This window comes from Nelusetta ayraudi, unplaced genomic scaffold (assembly GCF_046127955.1).
Source record: "Nelusetta ayraudi isolate G7.1 ecotype Tasmania unplaced genomic scaffold, CSIRO-AGI_Nayr_v1 ptg000008l, whole genome shotgun sequence".
NCBI lineage: Eukaryota > Metazoa > Chordata > Actinopteri > Tetraodontiformes > Monacanthidae > Nelusetta > Nelusetta ayraudi.
Window position 1 is genome coordinate 6,178,540 of NW_027466058.1, and position 27,543 is coordinate 6,206,082.

A 27,543-nucleotide genomic window follows, 5' to 3' on the forward strand; every position below is an offset into this window, starting at 1 on the left:
AGACGGGCTAGGAATGGATTTCTCTCTCTCTCTCTCTCTCTCTCTCTCTCTGGCTAGCGAGGACTCTGATTAGGCGGAGGAGGAGGAGGCAGCGGCTATTATCCCCGTACAGTCGGAACAGGCAACACCAGAGCGGGTCGGTGTGACACACTGGAAAGGTTATCACGACTGCGGCGCTTTCATTAGGACGAACAAATAGCTGCTTTACATGGCTCAATGGAGATGTCCAAAGGAGAGACAGGAACAAAGTCTGAGAGGGGGCCTTATCATCTAAAGGGAGATGAAAGCAGGCCGGGAATTCGTCCGACTAAAACGCTCCATTTGCAATGCGCGCAAAATGACGCAACACAACAATAATGGCTCCCCCTCGAAGTGGGGAACGCCGGGGGTTCAAAGATTTCGTCTCACAGGATCGGGTCTTTTGAGCGTCATTATGTTTGATGGCGAGCGCTGCTCTGCCTCGCCTTCGCGCAAAACTGGCAAGACTTGACATCCAGCGACGTCTAAAAAGCCTTCCATTGTGATCCAAGCCCCCGCCGCTGACTTTCAACTCATTTTCAGTTTTCATCCTGACTCTTGCGGAGCAACTGCAGACAATTACTGAACCCTTAAGAAATCTGTAGAACTCCAAAAGAAATGGTACATTTAGCCCTCTGTTTACAGTTTGCCTAAAAAGAGTTTTTCTCTTCCTGCCAAGACAGATGCTTTTGTTGTGCATCTACGTTTGGAACAAATATGGGACATGTGAGGTGGCATCACCGGCACTTATACTAATATACATACACTAATGCCCAATAATCTTTGTCAAGACTTGTACCTTTCACTGTGGTAAATGTGTTGTTCTTTAAAAAAGAAAGTTCTAGAAATTGATCCTAATAGTCCATTAGTGGTTTGAAATGTGTATTGTTGGTCAGTATACAGTAAATATGTATCATAGTGTTTGTTTTAAAAAGTTGAAAGATTAAATAACATTTAAGTCATACAAATCAGATAATTGATCTCTCTGAGGGCAAATTCAAAACCAGTGTTTAAACGCTGCCTTTTTCCGACGCTTCCTTTCGACCCTTGCAACAGAACGAGAGGGAGGCTTACCTGGACCCGTCGGGCAGCTTCCTGTCGAAGGAGGTGCTCCGCGGGATGGCCGCCTGGTGCTGCTGCAGGATCTGCTGGCACTGCAGGCGGTCGGGGCCCTGCGTGGGCGAGCCTCGGGAGAGCGCCGCTCCGGCCGTGGAGGGCACCCGGTGCCAGGTGGTGTTTCTCCTGAAGGGCGTCTTGTACTCGCAGGGAGTCCCCTCGCTGTCCACCTTGTACTCTACCATGGGTATGCGGTAGAGCTCCGAGCAGCCCCTGCGAGGAGGGCGGGAGGGGTTCACAGTCGGTCGGTAATGTCGGAGTGGAGAAGTTGTTTTTTTTTTTCAGGCAGGGAATGTTGAGGTGATTCAGTGAGCTTTGGGCAACAGAGCTGTTTTCTTTTACTCACTTACTGCCACGATCATCTGGGTCAGTGTTATTGTTTACGTTTCAAACATTTCACGAAAAAAAATGACAAATGACATCTTTCCAACTGATACGCAATGCCTTCAAATTATTTATATTGTTCACAGCGTCTTCACAGCGAAACAACTTTGAAACACCATCCAAGGCAAAGTGGCAAACCTCGTGTCTGAGATTGTCATACTGGTAAATGTTTTGACATCCACGGACAACAAAATCAGACTCTCGACCTCTTTGTGTCAGTTTTCAATGACAACATCCAAAAATAGAATTAAAAAAATGATGACAAATCTTCCAAATCTTTCTGCTCTGTGGCACTTTGAAATAAATAATCTCACATCACATCACATTCTTGAGTTTGAAACATCTATTTTTACAATAGATGAGTCTTTAGTTTCCACAGAGGTGCATCAGTTAGCCTCACTGTGCTAACTCACAACATATCATAAAACCCTGCAAATCAGCAAAAGCAGTTGCTGGTGACGTTCAGTGCGGGCTTTCATGCATATAGTACACGACTATGGCATCACTCTCAGACGCTTTCCTTGTATGCAGACTGCGGCACAAACATATATTCAAGAATCTCGCTTTGCCACTCCCCATCTCGCAAGGCTTTTAGGCTGCCGCCGCCTCCTCCTCCTGCTGCTGACGACACTGAAGATCTCGGAGATGGACGAGGCCCTGTGATGCCATTTCATGCAACATTAATCTTTGGGTTTCTGGGCAGAGGCCTACAGTGTGCGTGCTTAGCGGGACTGAGGTTGGGACGAGCCGGACTGGTTGAGGAAGTGATGGGTCAGGGTTGAACGGCCCTGGAGCTCCGGAGGCATCTCAAGCATAACCCCAATGGTTACTGTGTGTACTCGTCTGCGGCCGCGCACGCACACACACACACACACACACACACACACACACACACACACACACACACACACACACACACACACACACACACACACACACACACACACACACACACACACACACGGCGGAGCGCGGGGCTGATTGCGGAAGGCTTGCCGCGCGCCGACCGAGTAATCCCGTCGCGGAGACCTTTTCGTCGAACTGGGCCACCTCGTTCACAGCTGGCCTCCCAGTGCAGCTGTGGCTGTTATGAGAGCCAACCAGGGGATCAACTTGTGCTTCGTCCTACTCCGGCGACGTCGCCGCTGCCCCACATATGCTCCGCATCACCGGCGGGCTGGTCTCATTCACATTGAAGGAGCGCGGACGGCGGCTCTCCAAGCCCTCTTCAATATTTATTGACCGCGTGTAGCTATCGTGCGCGGCCGCTTCGGCGTGTGAGACGATGAGGTGGCAAACGCAACTCAAGAGGCGCCCGTTAGACGAAACAAGCGTCCCCTTCGGCGCGGCTTCGCCGTCTTCCCTCTTTAGCCTCATTAAAGCCAAAGTCCTTTAAATGCCTATTTTCCTTAAAGGAAGAGGGCGCTAACAAGGGCGCTAAATCCCCGAGACTGTCGGTCGATTGCTTTATTAACAGGTTCGCTAACCCCACTCATTAGCTTGATTAACTCTGCGAGTGTGCGGCCGTGAAAGGTTGCCACACGCCATTACCCTCCGCGGAGGGCTAACTCCTGCCAACAGCTCATCAACAGGGGGCGGGGGGGTAGACTGAGGCCTCGGCCTGCTGCCTGCACCAGGGTCATCCAAAACCGACGATTGTGAACGTGACGTTCACAATCGCTAACGGCTAAACCTCCGTCGCCGAAGCTAGGCCGTAGGTTCCACATCCTGCCGGTCTGATGTATGTGGAATGTTATTAACGTTTGTAGTCAATAACTCGCTGTGTGTAAATCACTTAAGGGGCGGGAGCAGGATGCTTGTGTTTGGCTAAACAGTCGGACTTGGGCTCCGGAGGCCCCGCTAGCGGCGGAGGAGAGGCAGTCACCCAGGCTGCTATGCGAGAGGAGGAAACTCGGAGCTGGCGAGAACTAACACCGTCTGCTTCCTCCAGATTCCACCAAGAGCGGCCCGCCGCGCTCCTGCAGATACACACTGGGCGCCATACATCACGCCGAGGCGGCCCTGCAGATGTCCTCAAAGCGGGAACACCTACAACTTTATATCAACATCCAGTCAGCGTGAGGCATCGCCTCGCGGTGGAGATATTTCTCCCGCATGCACGCACCGGCCAAAAAATGTACTTTAGTCACACACGTGCCTGATTTAGTAGGCAAAAAAATGTGTACAAAGCACTTCAGGGGCCAAAGTTACGGTCGGTTCTGTCAATGTCTGAGAGCAAAAGAAGGTCAGAGGCACAGCTGTTGTCCATTACAGTAGCACGTATTTTAATAAGTCTCGATGAAGTTTGTCCTCCCCAGTTGTTTGTTCTGCAACCAATAGTTCTTGGTGACTTCCTGACAGCGGATGAATTAATGGCCTTGCACACTAGACTCCGAAGTCGAGCATAGGGAGGGAACATGAAGCAGTGGTATGACTGGATGGTGCATTTGTTTACAGGCTTGACGCTCGCCCTTTCTTATTACTCCACTTACTTCTAATCATTAGCCATTTAACATGCTTTCAATACTCTGAGGCTGTGAAAGTGTATTAACCTCGTCCCAAAGTGCTTCCAGCGCTTCTTCTTGATTAGCGCCTCTTGCATAACAGATATTATAAATTCCAAATGAAAGCACAGAGCGGCGTTTGTTGCCACTTGGCGATAAACAATCAACTCCTTCAGCAGCTGGCTTTCAGTGAATTTCAATAGATCAGCGCGACGACAGGACCTTAGACCCCTCAGTCGGGGGAGATGTCATTACAATGAGATGCCCGGCGACTGAAGGACATGCTAATCCATTCCCACCGCCGGAGTCCCTGTCACAGCCAAAAAGCCAGTGAGGTTGCGACCTCCATCAGCCCATTGCAGACCATTCTAAAGAGGTCCATTCAATAGGGATCGCGAAAAAGGTGAATGGGATTGCTGATAATGGAAATTAAAAAAAAAAGTGATTTCTTTGCAAAGAGATCTAAAATGAAAGCGGGGGGCTTCCGTGAATGATGTGTGGGGGGGGATTAAGCCAAGCAATTTGCGATGCAGGTTCTCCGAGTTTGGGTGTAGCTGCGCTCTTTTTTTTCACAGGGTGTTGGCATGGGAAGTGAGAAATCCGGATTAACTTTGTGCCAGACGAAAATCCGCGATGACAAGTCTGATGAGACTTCAAAGGAAAGGTCACAAGTGGCCAACCGAATGTCACTGGCAATACTCATTATCAGCGGCGCCTTAATGCAGGTGGAAGCTGCCTAAATTTGGGCTCCCCATCATCCTTAAGCTTAGAACCGATGAACGACGTATCCTCCCCCCCCCCCCCCCCCAAAAAAAAAGGCTGATACGGTGAAAAAGCCAGAGGCTCTTCATGCTTCATTTTGCCGTGAGTGCGTCTTGCAGTGGTCACACATTTCAGTTCATATTACACTAATCCTTTTGTTTGCATCTCTTATTACCATATACCAAAACATTCAATCACTGGCGTGTTCTGTACGTCGCATTCCTGCCTCCAGGACGTAATCTCGGTCATCTTTTGCTCATTAGCGTTGTTCCAAGGCTAACATGCTGAACTTGTTTAAAGCTTTTCAGCGGTGATGATGGAAAAGCCTCCGGCATTGCGCCGGGCTAAAAACCACATCCTTCCTTCCAGTGTAAATACACGCAGGAGAAGGTATAAGGCTACTATTGGAGGCGTAACCCACACTGGCTTGCTCTTGAGTGGGGTTAAAATCGCTAAGGGCACAAACGGCTTCAGCACACATGCTGCGAAAACATGTCGTACAGCTGTGTGTTTTTGTTTTGTTTTTTAAATCAAATAATAACCCGAGGATCTCAATGTTCTGATAGAGCCATCAGATAAAGATGCTACAGCGATACTGTGGCATTTTTGGGAAACTGCCACCCTCCAGAAACATGACACATGCGCTTTGTGAAAGCATTTCTCCTTGTCATGGTAGCAGCGTGGAGCCGGAGAACATTGTCTGGAGGTCATGAGACTCTTGTCCATTGTTGTTAGACGAAGCAACATCTCCCCGGGCGTAGGGGAGCGTCTGAGGCCTTCGGGCCCCCGCTGGATTCCTTTCCTTCCAGATAATAGCGGAGAAACTGGAGCACTTATTGTTGACTGCAACACTTTAGCAACTCAAAGAGGAGGAGGAGGCGGCGGCGGGGAAGGGAGACCGAGGGCCCTCGAGATTCTTCACCTGACCTCTAACCTCTGGATTCGCCAGGGCCTTGGGAGTGAAAAATTCGCAGGGCCCCTCCGACGGGCCTTTCGGTTCTCATGGGTCGGCGATGAAAGATTGGCTTTTATAAGATGCGAAGCCTCCCTCCCAGTAGGACTGGGCGGCTCTGACCACTCCGGTCCCTCACCATAAAACCTACATCTAATCTGCCGCATGCATCTGTTAGCAGCTCCATATATGGGTCAGGCCCCTGTGCATTAAGCGTCATGCCATACTTACACACGGACACGCAGACGCACACAAGCCCGTGTAGCATGTGTATTTTTAAGACCGTGTTTTATTGGCTGTCCGATGCCCCCCCAATCCTCTCGCAGGCTTTGGCCGCGTCAGTGAAACCAAGCCAGATGTCTTCCGCTGGCACAAATGTCAAGAGCCTCTTTTCCAGAATCGGAGCCCCTCCCCCGCCCCCTTCCCCGAGGGAGCGGGACGCGCGTCTGTCGAGCAAAGGCCTCTCGGGGAGATGCCGCCGTTGCCGGCATTCTGCCTCCTTGAACTATGATTACAACGGTATCATCGCGTATCGCCGCCACCAGATCTCAGTAAGAGGATTAGATGCCCGTTTTCGCCAGAGTGGCTGCCGCTCTGTTGGACTCGCCGGCGAGGCACGTTAACTCGCCATCTGGGGGAGGAAATATGTTGCCCCGGTGCTGCCAGGCCGGAGCGCAGAGCTGAGAGGCGGATCAGCGCAACGTCCCCTGATTGGAAGAACAGCTAGACGAGAGCGAGCATCTCTTCAAGACTATTCAGAACCCTCGTCAATCCCGCCACTGATATCATCCATCCACGATCCATCACCTCTCGGCCCCTGCGGGACCACGAGAGCAGGAGCCAATCACAGCTACCATCAGGAGGGATGTTTGGTTCACAACGTAAAGGCCTGGATGTGACTTGCATATTGGGGGCGAAGTAGAACTTACCCTTCCGGAAACACACATACCTGCACAACTGTCAATGCATGGCAACCCTAATCAACGATGGTATGCTTTCATACCATTGGCTTCGCTTCACCCATAAAACTCTTCAACACAAAAAGATCATTTATAGCTTTCATTTTAATGTAGCAGAGGGTCATTAAAACATCCTATTTTGCTTTGAGGCAGCAAAGCCTGACAAGGGAGGATCTCAGTTTTTTGTGTTTTAAACAAAACATGCAATCTCATGTATAGAGGTGCATGCGAATATTTGCAGATAATTCTGCTGGCTCTTTAAAAAAGTGTGGCTGGAAAATTATATAATTATAATATAACACAACTAAACTCTCGTACTTGCACTGAATGTGTAACAAGGGGCATTGCTAAAGAAGATTGCTCTCGGAGACTTCAGAGTATCTCTTAACACATCTCTGAAAACATCATTTTCCACAACTGTGAATGGCACTAAAAGAGGACGTGACCCAGTTAAGACACTCTTAATGTGAAGCAACAGTAGGGAAAATCAACATAATTGATTTCTTCCTATTATTCTGGCTGAAACCTGAGACAGTCAATCACTCAATGCACGGCTTCCTCCAGGATGTTGGATTCGGGTTTCTCGCGAGCAGCTTCGGCATTACCTATCAACATCGCTCGCAGCCAAATGAAGAATCTCTCTTGGCTCACCGAAGACAATCTGTTGCCGACTTGTGACACGGAGGAAACTGAATTTACCGGAGCGCAAAGCTGCCAGCCCGAAGCTCAGGCATAACAGGGATGTCAAAAATGTGAGCGGACTGATGTGATTCTGCAAGAGCAGATGCGCTTCCAGCACAAGGAGCTTTGTCCTTCTCCCCAGAACAAAAGATTGCATGAAATAAGCCTCTCTTGTTCTATTAAAGGGGAGATGGGGTGTGGTCTCACTGAAAAGACAGCAGACACTTGGCCTGTCCTGATTTTTGCTTTTTTAGTTGTCTCTTTTTTGTTTTTTTTTTAAGTGTCTAGCGAGGTGTGAAAAAAAAAGCTATCAGCAAATGCGAACCGTCAGACGAGCCATTAATCAAAACGCTTCTCTCATTATCATTAGAGTGAAACACTGACTGGGCTGCGTCTGCGTGACTCTCCCGCAGCCCTGCTGGAGTTTTCGCCAGCAACAAAGCCACATCAGTACAAAGAGAGCCTTCTCTCCAGGAGGATCGTTGGGAAAAACATAAAACCTTGTGCAACAACAACAGCAAAAAAAAAACAAAAAAAAAAAACACACACACACACACACACACACACACAAAATATGAAAGCTTTTCGTCTGCTAATCATCTCAAACATGAGAGCAAAAATGTCAGAGTAATTTATCCCAGCTGCATGGAAAAACAAGAAAGCATTTTTTTTCCCCTCTCCTTCCTCGCTTCGCCTTAGCGCAGCGTCGAGAGGCAGCTGCTTCCTCGTCTCGCAAAAAAAAAAAAAAAACCACAGCACGACAACAGCTGAAACTCAAGGGCGGCCGAGGGGCGGCCCGGGGAAGGTCAAGGAGCTGGGGTTTGGGGGAGGGGAGGGGTTTACCTTCGGGGGGTGCCGTCCTCGTGAGGCTGGATGATGACCACCTTGACGCTGACGGACGTGCGCAGCAGGTCGATCATCTGCTCGTGGGTGAGAGTCGCCACCACCACCTTGCAGATCTCCACCAGCCGGCTGCCCTGCCGGAGCCCCGCCTTCCAGGCGAAGCCGAAGGGCTCCACGTCGGCCACGATGCCCTCGAAGTTGACGTGGAAGCCGAGCTGGCCGAGGCTGTTGCGTCGCAGCGTCATCTCCGACGTGTCGCAGCCCCTGGTGGTGATCTGGAACCGGAAATAAATTGGATTGTAATTCTTTTTTTTTTTTTTTTTTTTCAACTGAGACGGAGCTGATTTTGACTGCGGCGCAATACTTTCACACGCTGAGCTGAGAAATTAGATAAAGTCCAAATGAATAGAGGCAGAATGCTGAGCGATCTTAATAGTGCCTTCGGGGCAATATAATATTTTCCACTGCAGTGGTCAACAATTTACATTTCTCATCTTTTCCAAACCCATAATTGCAAAAAAAAAAAGAAAAGAAAAATAATGCATTTCTAGGCTGAACGGCACCTTTTCTGCTGGTTGCAAGCTAACATCAGAGCTAAAATATTAGTAATGATAAAAAAAACAAAAAAAACAGCAGTGCCTCCAAAAAAAAACACACTTTCCTCTATAAATGTTAACTACAGACGCGCTTGTGTAAGAATCAGGGCCAGACTGGCCCCATGAGACACAAACGTGTTTAAAGAACTCGGCCCCGTTTTTTATTTATTTATTTTTTCACAGGCAGCACTAATGGAGCGACACATAATACACATCAACCAGACAGCAGACGGACAAAAAACACGACCCTCGCGACCTTTTCTCACAGCTCCGGAAGGCAGCGGCCAGAGATGTTGAGACGTTTTCCCTCGGACACTTGGTGGACTGCCACCGCTTGTCCGACTGCAAGGCTATAGGACGAGACGCGGAGTTGGTTCCCGTCCAGCGTCGGGCCTTTGCACGCAAATTAAGATGTTCACTTAGCGCAGCGGCAGCCTGGCATAAGCCTCAGCTTTAATGCACTCCAGGTTCAGATGAAGTTCAGACGGCGCTTCCGACAGTGGTGGCACGCAAACGACCCGCTAGCAGGAACCGCTAGCGCGCAACTCCTGCCCGCACCGTCTTTGATTACACAAGGTACTTTAGATGAAACTGTAATCGAGGCCCTAGTGGCCGGGCTTTTTTTTTTTTTTTTTTTCCTCTTGTGATGCCCCTTGAAGAAAAAAAGGAAAAAAAAAAAAAAAACAACTGACACAGCATCAAATGAGTTTTAATCACCCATCCGATTTGTCTCGGTTCAGTTGTGGGTGACTGCCTCCTTTGGCATCGGAGTGACAGCTGGCTTCAGGGACACATTAACTCAGACTTGGGCCTGTCAACACTGCACCAGATTCTCACACTGGCAGAAACTCTACCCTGCTGTGTGAGAAGGGACCCAGGGCGACCATGATGGACCTCACGGTGCGATGCGGCCCAAAAAAAAAAAAAATAATAAAAAATCGTTATGAACTGAGAACAGGACTCAACCTGTTTTAATAGGGTTAGTTTAGTCGGCCGGGTCAGTTTCGCCATAAATACACGACACGGTTTTACAAGACAACTGCTAAACATTCACTCTCCATAAAAAATAATAAAAATAAAACTCTTAACGGGCAAAGTCGTAGACATACACGAGGATGACGATGGTCTGGCCTGAATCCCACTGCTCTCTGTCTGGAATTCATTCAGCCTAAATAACAGCTTTTTTGGATGCCTTCATCAAGGCCTTTTATCCAGTCCATCCTGGAGATGAATGTGCCCATGTTAGTGTGAATGGCCCAAGTCTATAATGGCCCAAGTAAACAGGACATTCACTATCTCCCGGGTCTGTACAGTAACTTTGATGAAGATGGTGACATGAAGTGAGTGTGTGTGTGTGTGTGTGTGTGTGTAGTGCTGAGCAAAGTACTTCCTGTAGACCCGTAATGACAGACTTTAATGGCTGGTGACATAAAAACCACAACATTGCCCCGAGGAAGAGAACTAGTATCTGCTTCAGTCTGTCATCAAGTGTCTCCAGCATTATTGCGACAATAAGAAGCAGCTCCGGCGCTGACGCACTGAGGATTCTCAGGTTTTGTATCATGTGTTTTCACATCTGTTTTGAGAAAAAACAAGCAAAACCAAAATAAGGAACTGAAGCTTAGTGCCTACTGAAATCCAGTGTGGCCACAGAATCTGCTGGGAAGAAAAAAACAAAAAAAACAACTTTTCCGTAATTGCTCATGTGGTGACATCTGATGTGGCATCTGGAAGACCTAGCGGTTCACTTTGTCACAAAACGGTGACGTTAAAAGCGTGTCTTTAGCCAAGATATACATTGCAGCCCCGTAGCCAAGAGCCATGAGCGACTGCACCAAGTCCCAGCAGTAAGTACATTAACTCTCCATACTCACTGCAGCTAATATGCTTCTAGCTGAATTGGAAATGTTGTCTAGAAACACATTGTCCATTGCGTCGACTGCACATTATTCATGCAGAGTGAGCTATCCCTCCAAGCCATGACTGAGTGTCCTGCTGAAACAGATGAGGTCAATTTTAGTCTGTTGATTTGTTTTCTTCGCAGCTTCTTCACTCTGTGGTAAACCTCCAAGTGGTGCATGCACACCAAGGAAGTTTGACAACATCTACTACTGCCATTACACTTGATGTAACAAGTAAAGGCAGTACTCCTAAGACACTGGAAAATAACTCATTAAAAATGAGACAGACAAACTTACAGTCCTTCTTGCGGAGACTCTGACCTATTGTCTCTCCCTGGAGGATTGGAACTGTTTGCCCTTTCATTTATTTTATTTCATGTATGTGCTTTTTACTTACTTGTCTCATGTTGTCTTTTTATTTATTTATTTATTTATTTATTTTATGAATCCGTATTGCGCAGCGCTTCCTTTTTTTTTTACCTTTTGTTATCTCTTTTGTTTTGTTTCATTCTAAACTAAAAAGCCAATAAAGAGAGAATAGGAAAAAAAAAAAAAAAACGAGACCAACCGTAGATAATCTGTTCAGACACAAACAAAAGCACTACAAAGAATACACAATCCTAGTGGCAACACGAGTCGTCTCATGAACGACAAAACATGAGCGTGGCCCTCCGCCTTCCCCCCCGGCGAGCAAAACGTTACCGCAGAGCTTTCACTTGAGCCGCCACACTGTGCTCTTTTGTGTAACTGTGTGCAATGTGCTCACTTAGGTTCACATTACATCACAAGTCTGGCAGCGCGTAAATCCTCTCCATGAAAGATGATTCGAGTCAACCTCTGGGACTTTACAGACACCTTTGAGACGAGGAATGCACGGTCAGCTCGCACTGTACAACGTGCCCAGCGCTGCTTTTTGCTGCTGCTGCAGCTTAACACAAAGAGGCACCCGTTTGCTAGCCGCTATCATGAGACATTTAGTGCAAAATAATACATCTTCGGGGTGAGCGGACGGGAGATGTGTGAGACTGTGAGCATGGGAAATGAGAAAGTGATGATCTCTGGCTAATCACGGATGCTAATATATCCTGCAGTGTCCTCTCCCGTGATTAGCCAAGTGGACGTCCTTTTCAAATTATTTATGGTAATAATAATCCTGCAGGATCTTGTGAATTCTGAGGAGGTGGAGAGTTGGCGCTGTGGAGGAGGGGAGGGGAGGTACTCCAAAAACTTTTGCGCTCATGCTCACATTTACCCATCTTCGTAATGTGCACTTCCCTGGGAAAATGACTTCCTGTCACCCAAGTACAAGACTGATGGGCTGACGATATTGGCAGGAAGTGAACTGTTTTCCCCTAAGTAATTTTTCTAACTGAGGTAATGTCATGCTGGCTGAGGCACTTGATGAAACTGCTGATGGTGTCGGCAAAATGAGGGAAGCAGTCTGTCGGGAAACAGCTCGGTTTTGGAGGGAGAACTTGTGGAGAGGAACAAAAGGGCTCCCTGATTAAAGACCCGGTAAAAAAAGCCATGAAAGGCGAAATGGAACAACAGAAGTCGGGGGGAAAGCTGGCATATTTTGACCCATTTTTATGCCTTGAAAGGCACCTCCAAGTGCAGCCGACCCCAAATATCACAGGTAGGACGGCAGAGCTTGTGCAGATGGCCGGGGCACAATCACAAAATGGGGATAAACACTTGGACTAAGTGGGTAGCTCTCTGTAGGAGCGAGGCAGACCAAGGCCAAGTCTCTTCTATTCTTAGTCTGACAGACCCAAAAAATGTGCCTGGGCCTTCACCCCAGCCCCCCACCCCCCAACCCCTACCCCTAACACACACACAAAATTGGGTTGTCGCCCTGTTTAAGCTACCTCCTGTACCTGCGCCCAGAAACACAATCACATTACCGCTAATCTTTCCCTCCATTAAATTAACCAAAAAGCAGCAGCGGTGGCTGTAGTTTGTTTAACAGTTTATCCTGTTTGGGGGGGAAATCAGGACAACATCTGCGCGCACATGTGACCCGAAGGTTTGAGTGTACACCTCTGCTGACTCTGTGCAATGAGCCAAAGAAAGCTATCAACAGGGGGTCCGTAATCCTCTCGGGGAATTTTTACGAAAATTCACTCCCGTGTCGCCACGTTTAGCCGAACCCTTTGTCGCCGTGTAACTCAAAAAAGGCATCCAGGAGGAAAGGGGGGGCAGGAAGACACACAAAATCCGGGTTAAAAGCGTCGGCCATGTTCTCACAATGTGGAGGGGAGGGGTCGCAAAAGAGAGGTGGGCAGAGAAAATAAAACGGGCGGACAGATAAAATAAGCTCCGCTGCGCTGCTCCGCTGACACAATGATGGAAATAAAATAACAAGGTCTGCGGTGAGCGGCAACGCTACAATGGCTAAATCAATACGACAGAAATCCATTGTTTCACCACAGAGCGACCGCGACTCCCCCCTCCCCAAGAAAAAAAGCCTCGCTAAAACATTAAAAGTAAGTGCAGCCGTTTTCCCTTTTGAACGCAGGACGGCTCATGTGTAAAGCACGGTTATAATCTATCCACTGGGCAATTCTGATGACAGACTACGGCCTCGGTTAAGTTATAGTCTGTACTTGGGGAGAAGAATACGGTCATACTTGCGCACGATGGCGACGCGGCCGCTAAAAATACACAGCAAAATAGGTTAGGAAAGCTGAGAAACAGCTGTGAAATCTGCGGGCGGCGGAGCTGCGGACCTGCTGGATCCATCAGCTTAAACACCTCTCGGTCACAGCGAAGTGGACAGAAAAGGGAAGTCGAGCCAGAGGTTCTCTTTACTGAATGAGGGAGCGCTTTCAAGGGGACGGTTGCCAGCTGCCAGACACAAAGCTGCAGCTTTTGTTGCGACTGTGGTACCAACCAAAGACTGTGACAATGCTGAGACAAGGAAAGGTGACATTGTGTGCCCATTTTTTTAACTTTAATCCCAGGGAGGTGTAACTGCTTTTGGTGACATCACAGAGGTGTCATTTATTAGAACTAGGGCTTTTAGACAACACTTTTTTTGAAAAGTACAGCATGCGAAAGATGTGACGGGTGGACTTTGCTCATTTCTGTGGAGCTCACAAACAGACCAGAGACGAGATTTTTCTATTGTTAGAAACAAAGAAAATAACCTGTAAAACAGTGTTCGTAGTTTGATTTGATTTAATTCTTTTCCCTTTGTCCTGTCTGGCCATAATGACAAGCAGAAATGGCTCTGACTCTCTTTATGACGGCTGGCAGTTTTATTCTCAAAGGTGGAGCCTGTGACCCGAGAGTGTGAATCACACATGTCGGCTCAGGAACCTGTAGAGGGGACCTAGATGAGGGCTCTCATTTGATTTTAAATGCGGATAATGTTACATTAGAAATAATACCAATATTGAATTGTGTCATACTTTGGCCAAACTTTGTTTGTTTGGACAAAGTGCTCTCAGACAGCATTGAAAAAAAGAAAACTGTCTGCCAGTATTGGACAGCCACTCACGAAAACGGATAAAAAGCAACAGAGTCATCAATGGAAAAACCAATGAACCCCTCCAGAAGGTGACTGGTGCCGACTTTAAAGCAGACCGTGCCACTTTGTTTTGTGAAACCTCTTCAACGTGTACGACTTGAGACTAATGGAGCCCGACACAGCTTTGAAGCGCTCTATTAAAACCTGCCAGCCTCCTGTCGATATTAAGACAAGCGAAAGTGACAAACCAGAGCTTACTTTACGAGCGGAGAGTCTCCCGGAGTTCTTACCTCCAGCCTCTGCACCATCTCCCTGATGTCTTCGCCGCAGCTGTCGTGGGCCGACATCATGATGCACTCCCCGCGCTCGTAGAAAATCTTGATGCTCATAATCCCTGAGGTCCAGCCGATCACGTCGCGGCAGGAGCAGTTGAAGATCACGTTCTTCGACTCCTCCGCGATGAGCACGATGAACTCGTTGGAGATGCCCAGCAGGCAGTCCACGTCGGCCGACTGGCCGAAGTCCCGCGCCCGGACGCTCCAGGTGACGGCTCCCACGCTGAACAGGTGCGCGTCCTTGCGGGCCTTCACCTTCTCCTTCTTCTTGCCGCCCAGGTTGATGAAGCTGAACTTGACCGCGTTGTCGATGGTGGCCGTGCTGACAAAGTTCTCGGCCAGGTCCTTCAGGTACTCCTGCCTCGTGCGGGTCGCCATGGCCCTGAACTTCTCCGATTTGTGCGCGGCGTTCTCGCCGTTGATGACCTTGGCGAGCAGGAAGTCCCGGAAAACCGCCGACTTGGGGAACGTCACCAACTTGGGGATGGGAGGGCCGAACGGAGGCACGTCTTTGGATCGGGACACGGCCACGCTGTAAAAACATCAAGAGATTATTTGTTTTAAGTGACACAGTAAATGGACTTTGCAGCTATTTCACACGGTACAGTAGATGCAAATGATTTCAAATGGACAGACGGAGGCGGGTTGGCTCAGACTAATCCCGGCACGTTCCCAACGCACCGTGTTATTAAGTAAGAGTCGCCTTATCTTCACAAGCACTCACGGAGACGTAAGTCATAATTTGGAGGTGTCTCTGAAGATAATGACCGTATCATCATTGAACAGATCACAAGAGCTCCCTCGATTCACCGTGGAGTCGCGACAGAAACCACAAAAGGCACTCAGCAGACTATCATTATTATTCTTTCAAATTAAGTGCTCCTATACGCCTGCGCCGCCGCTGCCGCCGCCAAGAGATTTATGCAGAGCACATGAAAAGACAAACAGGTTTCGCCCCCCCCCGGAAAGATTATCCCGGAGGACGTGAGATAGCTTCTTATCTCTCGGCTAGCCGCGGAAAGCCTCTGAGAGAGCCGAGCGGGGGCGGCGCACGCTGGTCCTATTTACCTGTAGCAGACGTTATCAGTGCAGGGGTTGTGGACTTTGACGATGACAAACACGTGCTGGAAATGGGATCGGATGTTTTTCGGGGTGAAAGGCAAGGCCCCGGGCTCCTGGAACACGATGGTGACGATGTCGTTGCCGATGTGCCTCTTCCTCAACAACTGGCAGAGGGGAAAAAAAAGATTGAGGTGTTAAAAATATAGTTCAGGAGGGCAGATTTCGATTGCCTCGTTGAAGCAGGAGTCGAGGATTCCTCCAAATATTTTGATGTGACGGAAAGAAAACAGACCTTCAAAGACAAAACACTGATTCAGTCATGGATGGATGCTGTGGTCTGATATCAGGATAAAACCTGTTATCGATTGAAAGAGTACTCGACTGAATTCAACTGAACCCAAAGTCTCCCTGGCTGCCACTACAGTTGTCAGCCAGGGCCAGTGGGAGCTGGAAACAAGTGGGATTAGGAGGGAGCAAAGGTGAAACGGGCAGGATGACGGGATGAGTGTGTGTGTGTGTGTGTGGGGGGGGGGGGGGGGGGGGGGGCTGCGCTTGGACTCGCTGAGAGATTACCTCAGCGGATTAAAACCAAACTCCCCCAGTTGGCGGCGCGCAACTGGGGAAGGAAGGCGGAGGAGAAAGTCCCTCCCCTGGCGGAGGCTTTGGAGGCAAATGACAGATTACGCGTTGGCGGCGCTCCTCCGAGGATCTGGCCTCTGCTTCTTCGGCATCCAGCCCTGCTGTCATCTCCGCAGGGTTGGAGCCGGAGGTTTTATTATGGGCACAACAGGTACTTCCAAACGAGACGCACCAGGAAGGAGGCGGAGAACTTTTCTCATTGTGGCTTCATCAGGGTTCCGCAGCCCATCGACTTCACCCAATTGTTAGACACACACACACACAGAGAAGGAGTCTCCACTAATTCCATGTTAGCTCCAACTCCTGGGGATGCATTGATTAAAATCCTACCATGGGGTGCCGTTACCATGACAATGCTCATGCTTTCAACCGATGGTTTATTACCATGGGGGAAATGAACCTCTGGGGAAGATCACAAAAAGGAGGTTTAAAGGTGCCTGGGGACCACCGTGAGACAGTTTGCTGACCTGCTGCCTGTTGTTGGGCGTGTAGGGCAGCATGGTGGACACATGGAACATCAGCTCGTAGTCCTTGTAGGTAGTGTAGAGAGAGTGCGTGCCCGTGGAGTCCGCTGCAACACAAGAGAGGGCGCACAGCGGGTCAGTCGAGGTCCCGGGAACGTTCTCGCAAAAAAACGACAAAAAAGAGAGAAAGCCACACTGTGTCGTACGAGGCGATGATGTCATCGGATGGAAGATTAAAGATAGGCGGTCTTAAAAGAAAAACACAGCAGCTTTCGCCCCCAAAAAAAGCAAAGAAAACAGAGGAAAAACATCTGCACTCAGCAGGATTAGAAGTGTGTGGGCCGCCTGCACTCTGGGAGAATTTAGCTCGCGCTGCGTTTTTTTTCTTTTATTTTCTTTTTTTTTTTTTTTTATCTTACTCTTGTTATCCAGCTGAGCCCTGTACTTGGTGAAGCCTTTCAGGCGCACCCTCTGGCCGAGCAGATCCAGGAACTCTTCCAGCGCCGGCCCCGCACTCTCGTTGTTGTACATCTCCTCCTCCGTGCTCTGGCCCGCCTTGCAGTAGAGCACTCCCACCTTGTGCTGGAAGCTCAGCTGAAACACACACACACACACACACACACACACACACACACACACACAGACACGCAGACACGCAGACACTTAGTTTATGACTTCCTCGTATCACACACGCGCGCAACTTTCCATCATGTCGCAGCCATGCGACGCCCCTTCGTAACCTTTCAAGGAGAGAGCGCTGAAATCCCCCTTTTTTTGAGGAGCGGGGCTGCGAACCCTCCTGAGCTCTGAGCGCAGCATAAATCAGGCCGAGCTATTAGCCGCTACTTAAGAGCGGCCGTGAGGCAGCGAGGGACCCGTGCAGCCGGGGGTAGCTTTGAAGCCGCTAGCAAAGGCAATTTAATCCTTTCCAAAAACACTTTTCTCCAATGATACTCTGTTTTTCCTGTGTTGAGTCTTCGCGAAAATGCTTTTAACAGGCTTTAAACGGAAACGGCATTGATTTGTTTTTTCTTTCACCCCCCTCCCCCCCCCCCCCAAACGCCGCTCTAATAAAACTCCTAATCCACTCGCAGAGAGACAAAGAAGGCCTCCATAAAGATGAACGTTTCATTCACAAAGAGCAGCGTTCGCAGACACACGGGCAATCCGGCCACAAGCTCACAGCTTTTCGCTGAAAGCATTCGTAATATCCCGAAGTGGCAGCTCTGATGTGAACTTTTCCCAGGGAACGCGCAAGAAGGAATAAAACATCCAGAGTGACTCTCTAGGCTTGCTGAGCGAAAGAAGAAGAAAAAAGAAAAAAAAAAAAAAAAAAGCCCCCCCCCCACCCCCCCGCTTCCTCCGGCTGCATGAATCTTTCATGGCTTATAGCTGGCTGGCAAAGATGAAAGATGGAAAAAATAGCCCCGCTGTATCTGGCACCTGTTGCGCAATATTCACACAGAGGACGGAGCGATCTTGACCCCGGGTGAATGTGCCAATGCAGCGAGATGAAATGGCTCTTGAGAGGCCGAAAGCCGATAAATCATCTGTACACACAGAGACAACGTGGAATTGTCCTCTCCGCGGCCCTCGCCGCTCCGGCTCTGGGAATGCCCCTGACCCTCTTGCCACCATGATTCCCTTCCATCACGCCGCTCTGCACTCTGGCGCGGGCGGAAAAGCTATTATATCGCGCAGCCCTGTGGAAATGGCGTGATGTGCGATGATGCAGTCTCGCCGTTTTATATATATATATCTATCTTTTTTTTTTTTTTTCATCCAGTATTTTATGGGCTCACTTAACCTTCCGCTCCTCTTTGCGGGCGGCCAGATGACCGGGACAATCACGTTGCCCTTTCGGTGCGTGTTCGGCCGCCACGTGGAAAGTGCAAAACCATCAATTTTTTTTTTTTTTTTTTTTTTTACAGCAGCACATATTTACGAATGAGTAATGCCACTCAGGTGAAGCCTGCTTTTTGATGTGTTTTGTTAATGGAAGCAGCCAGGAGGACCCAATTGCATTTAATGGGGATGTGATTAGCTTAAATATTCCCCCTTTCCAACAAACCCGGAGCTCAAGTTTCTGGAGTGCAGTGATTTGGTCCCTCTTTATATATAGATATGTTCCCTCCATCTGTCTGTCCAGAGCTTGAGTGCTCTGAAAACTCCCCCTCTTCCTGTCCTGCTCCATAATGCCCCCTTCTCCCCCACCCCAAAAGAAAAAAGAAAATTCAAAGAAGCAAAGATAATGAGCGGAGAGGAAAAACCAGGGCAGTGTTTTTCCTGGGAGTGCTCAGAGACGCACCTGAGGGATCAGCAGCAGTGTCCTCAAAGAACACACACAAATGCATACGCAGAGCACGGTGGCGTCGACGTGCACTGCAGTGTCCCGACACAGCAAAAAAAAAGAAAAAAGAAAAAAAAAAGTTTTCTTCAGGAAACGGCTGAAAAATGCAGCCGACCGTAATCATCTGCAATCTGCTGCAGTTTTTTTTTTTTTTTGGGGGGGTAGGGGGGGGGGGGCACAAGTGTTCAAGTTTCCCAGCAGCAGCAGCAGCAGCAGCATCCGAGAGAGGAAAGCGGGCTGGAGATGTGGAGGGAAATGAAGGGGGAGAAATTCTGGTCACTACACCGTCTCAAAGGTAATCCTCCAGATTCAATGTCAGGAGCAGGGGATGGATTTACATAAGCGGGAGGGGGATTTTTTTTCTTCTTCCTTTCTGGCAGTGCAATAACAGCCGCAGTGGGTGGTAGATTACTCTCTTGAACTTTGGGAAACAAATCTCACTCAAGCCCGAATCATACTTGGAGAGTGGAGTTTTCACATGGAGCGCCGGGAGAGATTTCCGTTTCCGAGGAGGGCTTTTTACCTGCCGGCTGATGCGGGTTGAGCAGCGAGTGGGCGGAGTCACGCTCGCATTGTTTGCTTATTAGGCCGAGCTGTGCGCAGGGAGCATCGCGGTGATGGAGAGGGTAATTTGTTCGGCATTACCGAGATGAAAAGATTACTGACCTCCTCGCTTTCGCCGCGCCGTTTGCGATTGCATCTGCGCCGCAGCTTTTGGGCTTTTCTTTGTCTTATCCGCTGCCTTTTATCAGATCAATCTTGTTATTATGAATTAAAACGACTTTTCCCCAAACCCGCAGAAACCAACGCTGCTCCTGGCAACCGAGGCGATCTGCCGATGTCAGCCTTCGGACGTGGCGCGAGATGCGCAAAAGGCGAGCGCGTTCATCGAGATTTTCCCATTTTTATCACTTCCTATGGCATGTCAAAAATATGAACCAAGTGCCTAATGCATATCCCAGCCAGTCTGCGGAGCAGGACCTGCAGTGCGATCTAAAATGCATTCGCATATGTCCACTTCTCCTCTTACAGCGGGGCCATTACATCCACGGCTTTCGGGGATGTTGTTTTTCCGAGCTGATCACGGCCTATTATGGAGTCTGGCTTGAGGACACTCTCAATCACCGGGCAGACTGTTCTAAAAACAACAAGCCTTTTCCCACACAGAGACCCCGTCATAACAAGGCACAACTAATGTCTCTTCTGCAGGGCTCACGTGCACAAAAGTAACAAACAGAGGGAACAAAAAAAAGGCCCCAGGGCGATCGCTCTCTTATTGAACTGCACCGCTTCCTCGCTATTATTAAAATAATAATGAGATGTAATGATGACAACAAAATCATTAAAGGGCATTAATGAATGAAACGGAGGGTGAAGAAATGAGAGCGCTCAAGCATTGAACACTAGCCTCCTCTGTGCGGGGTCGAGTCTGTGTGGCGGAGAGACACTTGTTTGGAGAAAGCCAGTTTCTGGGATCACTTTATTGCTTTTCTCCTCCGTATGTGTCAGTTTCGGTCTGACATCAAAGTCCGTGGCCTCATTCCAAAGGCACTGCGGTGAAACTCCCCCCCCCCCCCTCCCCCCTCCACCTTCATATCTGTTTGAAATCTGGCAGAAAGGTTTCTTCCTGGAGCGCTCTGCTGTTTTGTTTTGCTCAGCGGCACACAAAGTTTGTGGCGGAGTTCACTTGCTGCGGAGAGGAAGCCGCACTCGGCTTGTTTGTGTGCGTAACAGAATCCTAATACACAAGCGGGACGAGGCTGACACTTCCTATTATAAGAGCCTTTCCCCCTGTCACTTGGAAGGATGGGCTCATGCTAATGAATGTAATTAGACTAATGTGCTGCCCGCTCTCTGACAGTAAGATAAGCCAAGCGACGCTAGCTCGCGCCACCCCTCCCTCCGCCCACCATTTCCCATCTCGCAATTTATTAGAAGAGAAAATAAAGGCCTCGAGATCACGCAGTGAATTCATCCCCTGACACCTGCGAACGCCGAGAGCCCCCGTCACTGATGGTCATTTTGCTCTGACAGATCTAACGCGAGATGACACCTCCGTCTGCTAGCGGGGCTGAATAGCAAATCGCCTGCACTCACGCGAGAGAAGAAACTTTAGCCGGCGTCTGATTGTCAAGTCAGCGAGCACCTGAGCGTAAAAGTAGTCGATGCCGTCAACAGAGGCATACGGATGGATGACAATGTATTTGCGGTAATATCGGCTGTCTTGCGCCACCACCTGGCAGTCTGTCTTCATCAAAAATGAGCAACTCACAAAAAAGACAAAAGCTCCTGGTGAGGATAATCCCGCTCTATATCTATGTACAGAGCTAGCTGAAGCTGTTATACATTTAAATCTTGCATATTTACCTCATTCATGTGTGAAGCTAAATTAGCTTCTTTTTTTTTTTCTTCTTTTTTTTTAATCCCATTCTGACATACAAAACCCAGTAGAGTCACTCAAATGTGTCTGTCCGGAAAGAGTGGATAAAAGTTCTCTGATATAGATGCCGACAATCACACAATGTAATATGATAGTTATTATAAATGTGTAGTATATAAGCATAGTTTACATGATGATGACAGATTGTTGGACAGGAAGAAAAGACCATTTTTTTACCAACACAATCTCTTTAGTTAGATTATTATATTTTTCGTGACTGGAGAGATGTTATTGTTTTCATACCTGAACGTGTTACAACAGTTCCGTCTTCCGCAAAAGGTCACACAGATGGAACTGTGTGACAAGTTCTTATCAGCTGGCATTATCAGTCAGTCAGTTGAATCGTTAACAGGCTAAGTTATGAAATAATCTCTCCATACACACGTCTGCGATAAACCGCAAATACTGTCAAACTGTATGATAAATGAACACAGAAAGAATCCCACACAATTAACTAACGCCTATAGTTCATCATTTATTAATGTTGTGTTTGAATCAGTTTGCGCAACAGTCCCGTGGTTTCAAGCCGTCACGGTCCTCCTCTGTTCAGGCAAGACGCAGGTTTCATATGACGGCAGTTATGAACATCATAACAACCTCAGCATTTCCCACTACAAACCCGGCCGCGCCGCCTCCTCTGTCTCTCTGGCCCCTTTCACTTCAACGCGTCCACGTGCTGGTCGTCTTGGTCGATGCGACTCACCCCCTGCTCGTCCAGCTTCAGCAGCTGCTCCGGGACCTTGGGCGAGTTGATGGCCATCCTCAGGCACTGGATGTTGAGCTCGGGGATGACGTATTCCAGCACCTCCTTCAGCGGCAGGCCGCGGGCCGTCCCGTGCCTGGCGGTGGACGGAATGGCATCCTCCAGGATGGCCCCCCGCAGGGTGGTCAGCTGAGGGGGCGGGGGGGGAGAAAAAAGGGGAAGAGTCGGTGAAAGCGCCGCTCGAAGGTGGCAGATGTTTCACCTGGAGCAGCACTGAGGTGTGCCGCGGCGCTCCCGCTAGTGCTGGCGTGTCTGGGGATCATTATGATTATCATCATCTGGATCTCTGTCAACACTCCGCTTTGGCTTTGTCTTGAAGCAGTTTCTTTAAGTTCGCAAAATAAATTGGGGCGCGCTTGCCACATTAACAAGACACACTTTAATGTTATATAATATAATTCAGAGTGGCACCTGTGCTTGGGCCCCGCTGGGAGGTATTTCGGAGGTCCCCATTCTAAATAATTCACGCGGCACCTCCATGTTAAGTGGTACTTCACTGTTATAAGATTGTCAATGTGCCAGTAAACGTTAATCCAAACAGCTTTTTAACACCCACTCTTTAACCTCAGGCGTTGCTGCTGGAGAACTTCGCACACGCAAATGCACACAAACACATTTCTACCCGCACCGCCCGTCAATATCAGCAATCAGAGGCTGCCGGACACGGCGGCTTTCTGAAAAGGAGGCCGAGCGGCTAAACGATCGGAGTGTGAACAGATGGAAATAGATGCCCGAGCAGGTTGGGGAGTCTCTGCGTTTTCCACCACTGGCAGGGCTACCGTGACCCAGATATATTGTTTTCATCGAGGGAGGAGCGGCGCTTCAAACAAAGCGGATATCGGTGACATTTCGCCGCCCCGACGCATCTGTCGCACCTGAATTATTCAGCGCTACGAGACCGCACCGCATCAATCAAAAGGGAAAGGGGCTCTGCAGCCACGACCGCATCTTGAGTTTTAAGCCACGCCGGTGTCGGTACAAAATCTGTCCGGGGTCTTACGGCAACACTATTAGGACAAACTTTGCGGTCAGACAGACAGACAGACAGACAGACAGACAGACAGATAGACAGATAGACAGATAGATAGATGCAAGATGGTAAATTTTGGGAGGGCAATAAATGGGTAGGAACAGATCTTTTGGGCCAGACAGTAATGAAAAATTAATGTGAGCTTAGACAGATAGATATAACATTATCTATCTATCTATCTATCTATCTATCTATCTATCGTTCGTTCATTCGTAGTTCGTCATAATAGAGTTGCCGTATGCGACGCCGTCGACAATCGCCAAACCCCCCCAAACAGATCCCGTAGCCGAACAGACGCCGCTAAGCCAATGACACGCGTTTGCCACGTCGTTGAAGTTGCCGGACATCCCGACCGAAGCCGCAGGAAATGTCGGACCCCAGACAGATTCCGTAGGCCGGGCAGATTTTGTACCTACACCGGGGCGGAAAGCCAGGCAGGGCGCTCATTCGCACGTGCCAACTGCGATAAGAAGGAATCGGCGTTTGCATGACTGACAACGTGAGTCACAACAGGCGCGGGCACGGCCAGACACATTAGGGCGGCGGGAGCTGATGTGGGGAAGGGAAAAGCCGCAAAAAGCCACCTCTTGTTTGCCTTGCGAGCTCTTTTGACGCATGAGTGAGCCGTGGGCTGAGTCACCACGACATGCCCTGTTGACTGCAGTGTATTGGAAACACGGGAGGGAGAAAAAAAAAAAAAAAAGCTTTTAAAAGCTAGTTTGACACTGGGCTTTTAAGTAACGGCGGGGATATCACGCACCTCTCTCCCTCCATGCGTTCCTGAGCGCGCAACGCTCACCTAACACAAGAAGTAGAGCAGAAGGAGTGCACGCCGGGGTGTTACACGTTACCTGACTGGTCCTGAAGGTGACTCGGTAGTTGAACTGCATGCCGTCCTTCTCCTTGCCGTCGTCCAGCCTCTCCCTGCGGACGCTGACGGCCACGGGCCCCAGGTTGTCGTCAACCCCGAAATAGTTCTGATGCTCTGGTGGGGTCAAGCAAAGAGAAATGTGCGAATTAGAAACGCGCCAAGCATCACATTAAGCGCACCACGTTGCCGTGGAACACCGGTGAACTGTGGAGCCTGCGAAAAGGTGCGAAAAATCACACGCGTCCGGCAGGCAGAAGCGGGTCGCCAGCTGCAATCAACATTTTACTTTTGCGTCAGAAGATTCTCCATGTTCCGACGCTTGGAATAGTTTGCCGACGTGAGGATTCACTGTGGATTGGCCGCGGGCCAGCTGAGATGCCGCTCGCAGACAGATGAAAATGATGCTTTTTGGATTACAGCCTGGCTTGCAGCAGCCGAGGCGGGAATTAAAAAGTAAACAAACGCATTTTTAAAAAAAAAAAAAAAAAGCCTCTGAAAGTTTGACCCGCTCTGAACCGTTGCTGACCCAGATTCTCAACGCTGCGTACTGCTTCCTAAAAAGTAGCACTGCAGTCACATGATTTTGTTCCGTTACAATCAACGCTAGTGTTAAAACGTGTTATTTAAACCAATGAGCCCACCACCGTTTATGAAAACATGACTGTCAAGGTGCAGACGTTCAGACCTGTGGGAGACATGGAGATGTTTCCGAATCCGGAATGTGCACAATTACATACAATTTGCTCCAGCTGTTAAACTGAACCACGCTGGAAATGCCTGCTTGTGATTTAATTTTGATTGCATGCCGCTTAAACAGAATGACTAAAAAGCAAAGAAGAGGAATGCGTGTGCTGTGATAAAATATGCAACGTTTCCGGGCTACATTCAAGAAATTACAGGAAATGTTTGCGAGGCCCAACTTTGATCCACTTGGAAAAGAAAAAGTTATCTCAAAAGCTTGTGATCGTATTCCCTGGATACTTCCTCTGGATATTTGACCAAGGTGGGCCGCAGCAAATCAGAATGCCTCGTTGAGACAAAGCAAAGGCTGTTTGAGGTTTTGGTAAACCTACTTTGCAAAGCACACAAACGCAACACAGAATTTTCAAACACTAATGGGCAGATCCTCATTAAATTTCATGTTAAGGTCGCATCAACCAAACAATTTTTATCCATGGTCAGTAAATAATTTCTCTCCATGCTCAAAATATTCAAGGTGAACATCATCATAATAATTTAATGGGAATTTTTAATGTCATGAGGTTGCAAAAGCAGCAGTAAGGGGTTGAACATTTTGGACAGAAAAGTTTAATGGACACTGGGAAAGTCACCAAAATGGACTTCAGACTTTTTGTATCATTAATTTAAAACATGTACATGATGAACCAGCTCTTGCTATTTGCATTAAAAAAAAAAACAAAAAAAAAAAAAAAACTGCTTCAATAATGAGAACAAAATTGAAAAATAAATAAATGTAACACTGTGCAACACTGTAAAAACACACGACGGAGATAATAAAGGTTGTGTGTGTGTGTGTGTGTGTGTCACTTAGGACTTGTATGCTGTTGCACACAATAAGAAATGCCTTGAGCAAACACTCCCTAATCCGGGCTAAAGCCGAGGAGAAAGACCTGGATTCAGCCAACGACAAAAGGGGGGGAGGAGGTAAAAAAGAAAAAAGAAAAACAGCCCTCAGAACTGGACGCAGTCAAGTGACAATCGCCCAGAGAGATTTCTGCAGGAGATCTAGACGCACCCCCGCCCGCCGTGTAGCGCACATAATGCGAATATGCATATTCTGGCCGCCGCGGCACTAATGATGGGGCAAAAACCCAGCGAAGCACGAGTGAGCAGTGGAACCGCAGGAGGAGGAGGAGGGCACTGCGGGGTTAAATGTCTGAGGAATGCACGGCTCGCTGAGGAGGACAGTGGGCTGGAGTGTGTGTGTGTGTGTGTGTGTGTGTGTGTGTGTGTGGAGGGGAGGGTGAGTGGGTTGAAGCGGTGGGCTGGTTGCTCCGAGAGGCACTGGGTCAAACGGTGGCAGCGAGGCTGCCAGGCGGCGGGATGCCGGCGGCGAGGCGTCGGCGGCAGTCGACGAGGACGACTCGAGCTTCCCGTCACCGCGTTCCCCGCCGTTCCTGGTCCGCTCGCGCTCGTCACCCGCTGCTGACATTTGCCAAAAGGTTGAAAGCACGGAAGGACCGAGATTGTCACGACAGATAACGCTCCTTCGCCCGTCTGCCCGCCTGTCTGTCTGTCTGTCTGTCAGTCCGTCTGTCTGTCTGCCTGCCACGACACGCGTCAGATTTTGAAGCCTTGAAACGTTTTACCCTCGACGTACGTCCCCTTTTCGGAGGGTTTATACATTTTAATTTCAGGGCAGCTGAGCCTCACGGAGGGTTTTGTTTTCGGTGGTCCAGACTCGTTGCCGTGGCTCAATTAAAAATAGAATAGATGCAAAAATTAAACTTTAACAGTTGGCATATATATGTTCATGAAAAATCTGTTTTGAAATTGCGCTATAACACAACTGATAAGGCAAGGGTTTTAAACTTCTCAACTGGTATCACACAGTCCATCGGTGACTTGTGCCACTGATTCTCATGGTGGCAGACATTGTCGAGCTTGCAGTGCAATAAGCTTACTGCGCGTTTAAAAAAAAAGAAAAAGAAAGAGGCTAATTTTGAATTGAATCGCACCTTTGTGATGTTTAAAGCTCAACTCCACTTTCATAGACTCCGGGTTTGTGAGAGCGCAATGCCAAAATGTTATTGGGAGGAAATTGCTTTTCTGCCTTGAAAGATTATTTTCACTTCCACTCCAGCAATTTTCCAAAACACCTTTTTCTCCCCTGAAAATGACTGAAATCCATCAAACACATACAGACCTTTTTTTTCCCCGGTAAAAGTCGGGGAATTTATTCATGAATTAACCGGCTCGCCACCACGTCTTAAAGCTGAACGGGGACATTCAGCTACGAGACACAAACGCCTGTTTCCTCACCAGTGCAAGTGGTCCACCAGACCACCAGACTCTTTAAAGCAAGAACGCAGGTCCGGACAATGCGCACGTCGCAGTCTCCACACCTATGATATAGACCCGTAACCTGTGTGTAACAAGGCCTGGCCTGTGGGTGTGACTGAGCCTCTGTTTCCATTAGAGCAGCCTGGGGAGAAGCATTTTCTGCTGCAAAGGGAAGGAGTGCTTTGGGGCAATCAATAGGATCAATGTTTAGCCCGGGCTGATAAAAGCTTGGCCTTAAGTGTTGACACGCGGTCATGTTTGCGTCAGGTTGCGCGCAACCATGTGTCTTTGCTCATGTGTGTGTGTGTGTGCGCGCGCGTGTGTCCGAAGGGGCGACGACAGACTTGTCTCTCTGATATAACACCTCCTGAAAGAGG

The 27,543-nt window shown here is 48.7% G+C and overlaps 1 protein-coding gene across 5 annotated transcripts in view; it reads right to left on the minus strand.

Moving 5' to 3' along the window:
• Window positions 1-27,543, minus strand: part of LOC142883785 (signal-induced proliferation-associated 1-like protein 2) — an 89,293-nt gene that overhangs the window by 27,066 nt on the left and 34,684 nt on the right. For all 5 annotated transcript variants that reach the window (XM_076018984.1, XM_076018983.1, XM_076018980.1 and 2 more), the window contains exons 3-10: window positions 24,123-24,256; window positions 22,182-22,370; window positions 17,108-17,282; window positions 16,692-16,795; window positions 15,592-15,749; window positions 14,479-15,055; window positions 8,220-8,494; window positions 1,093-1,347 (exon numbers count right to left, since the gene is read on the minus strand). In XM_076018984.1, the coding sequence (XP_075875099.1) occupies window positions 1,093-1,347; window positions 8,220-8,494; window positions 14,479-15,055; window positions 15,592-15,749; window positions 16,692-16,795; window positions 17,108-17,282; window positions 22,182-22,370; window positions 24,123-24,256 (1,867 nt within the window). The remainder of the gene's footprint in view (window positions 1-1,092; window positions 1,348-8,219; window positions 8,495-14,478; window positions 15,056-15,591; window positions 15,750-16,691; window positions 16,796-17,107; window positions 17,283-22,181; window positions 22,371-24,122; window positions 24,257-27,543) is intronic.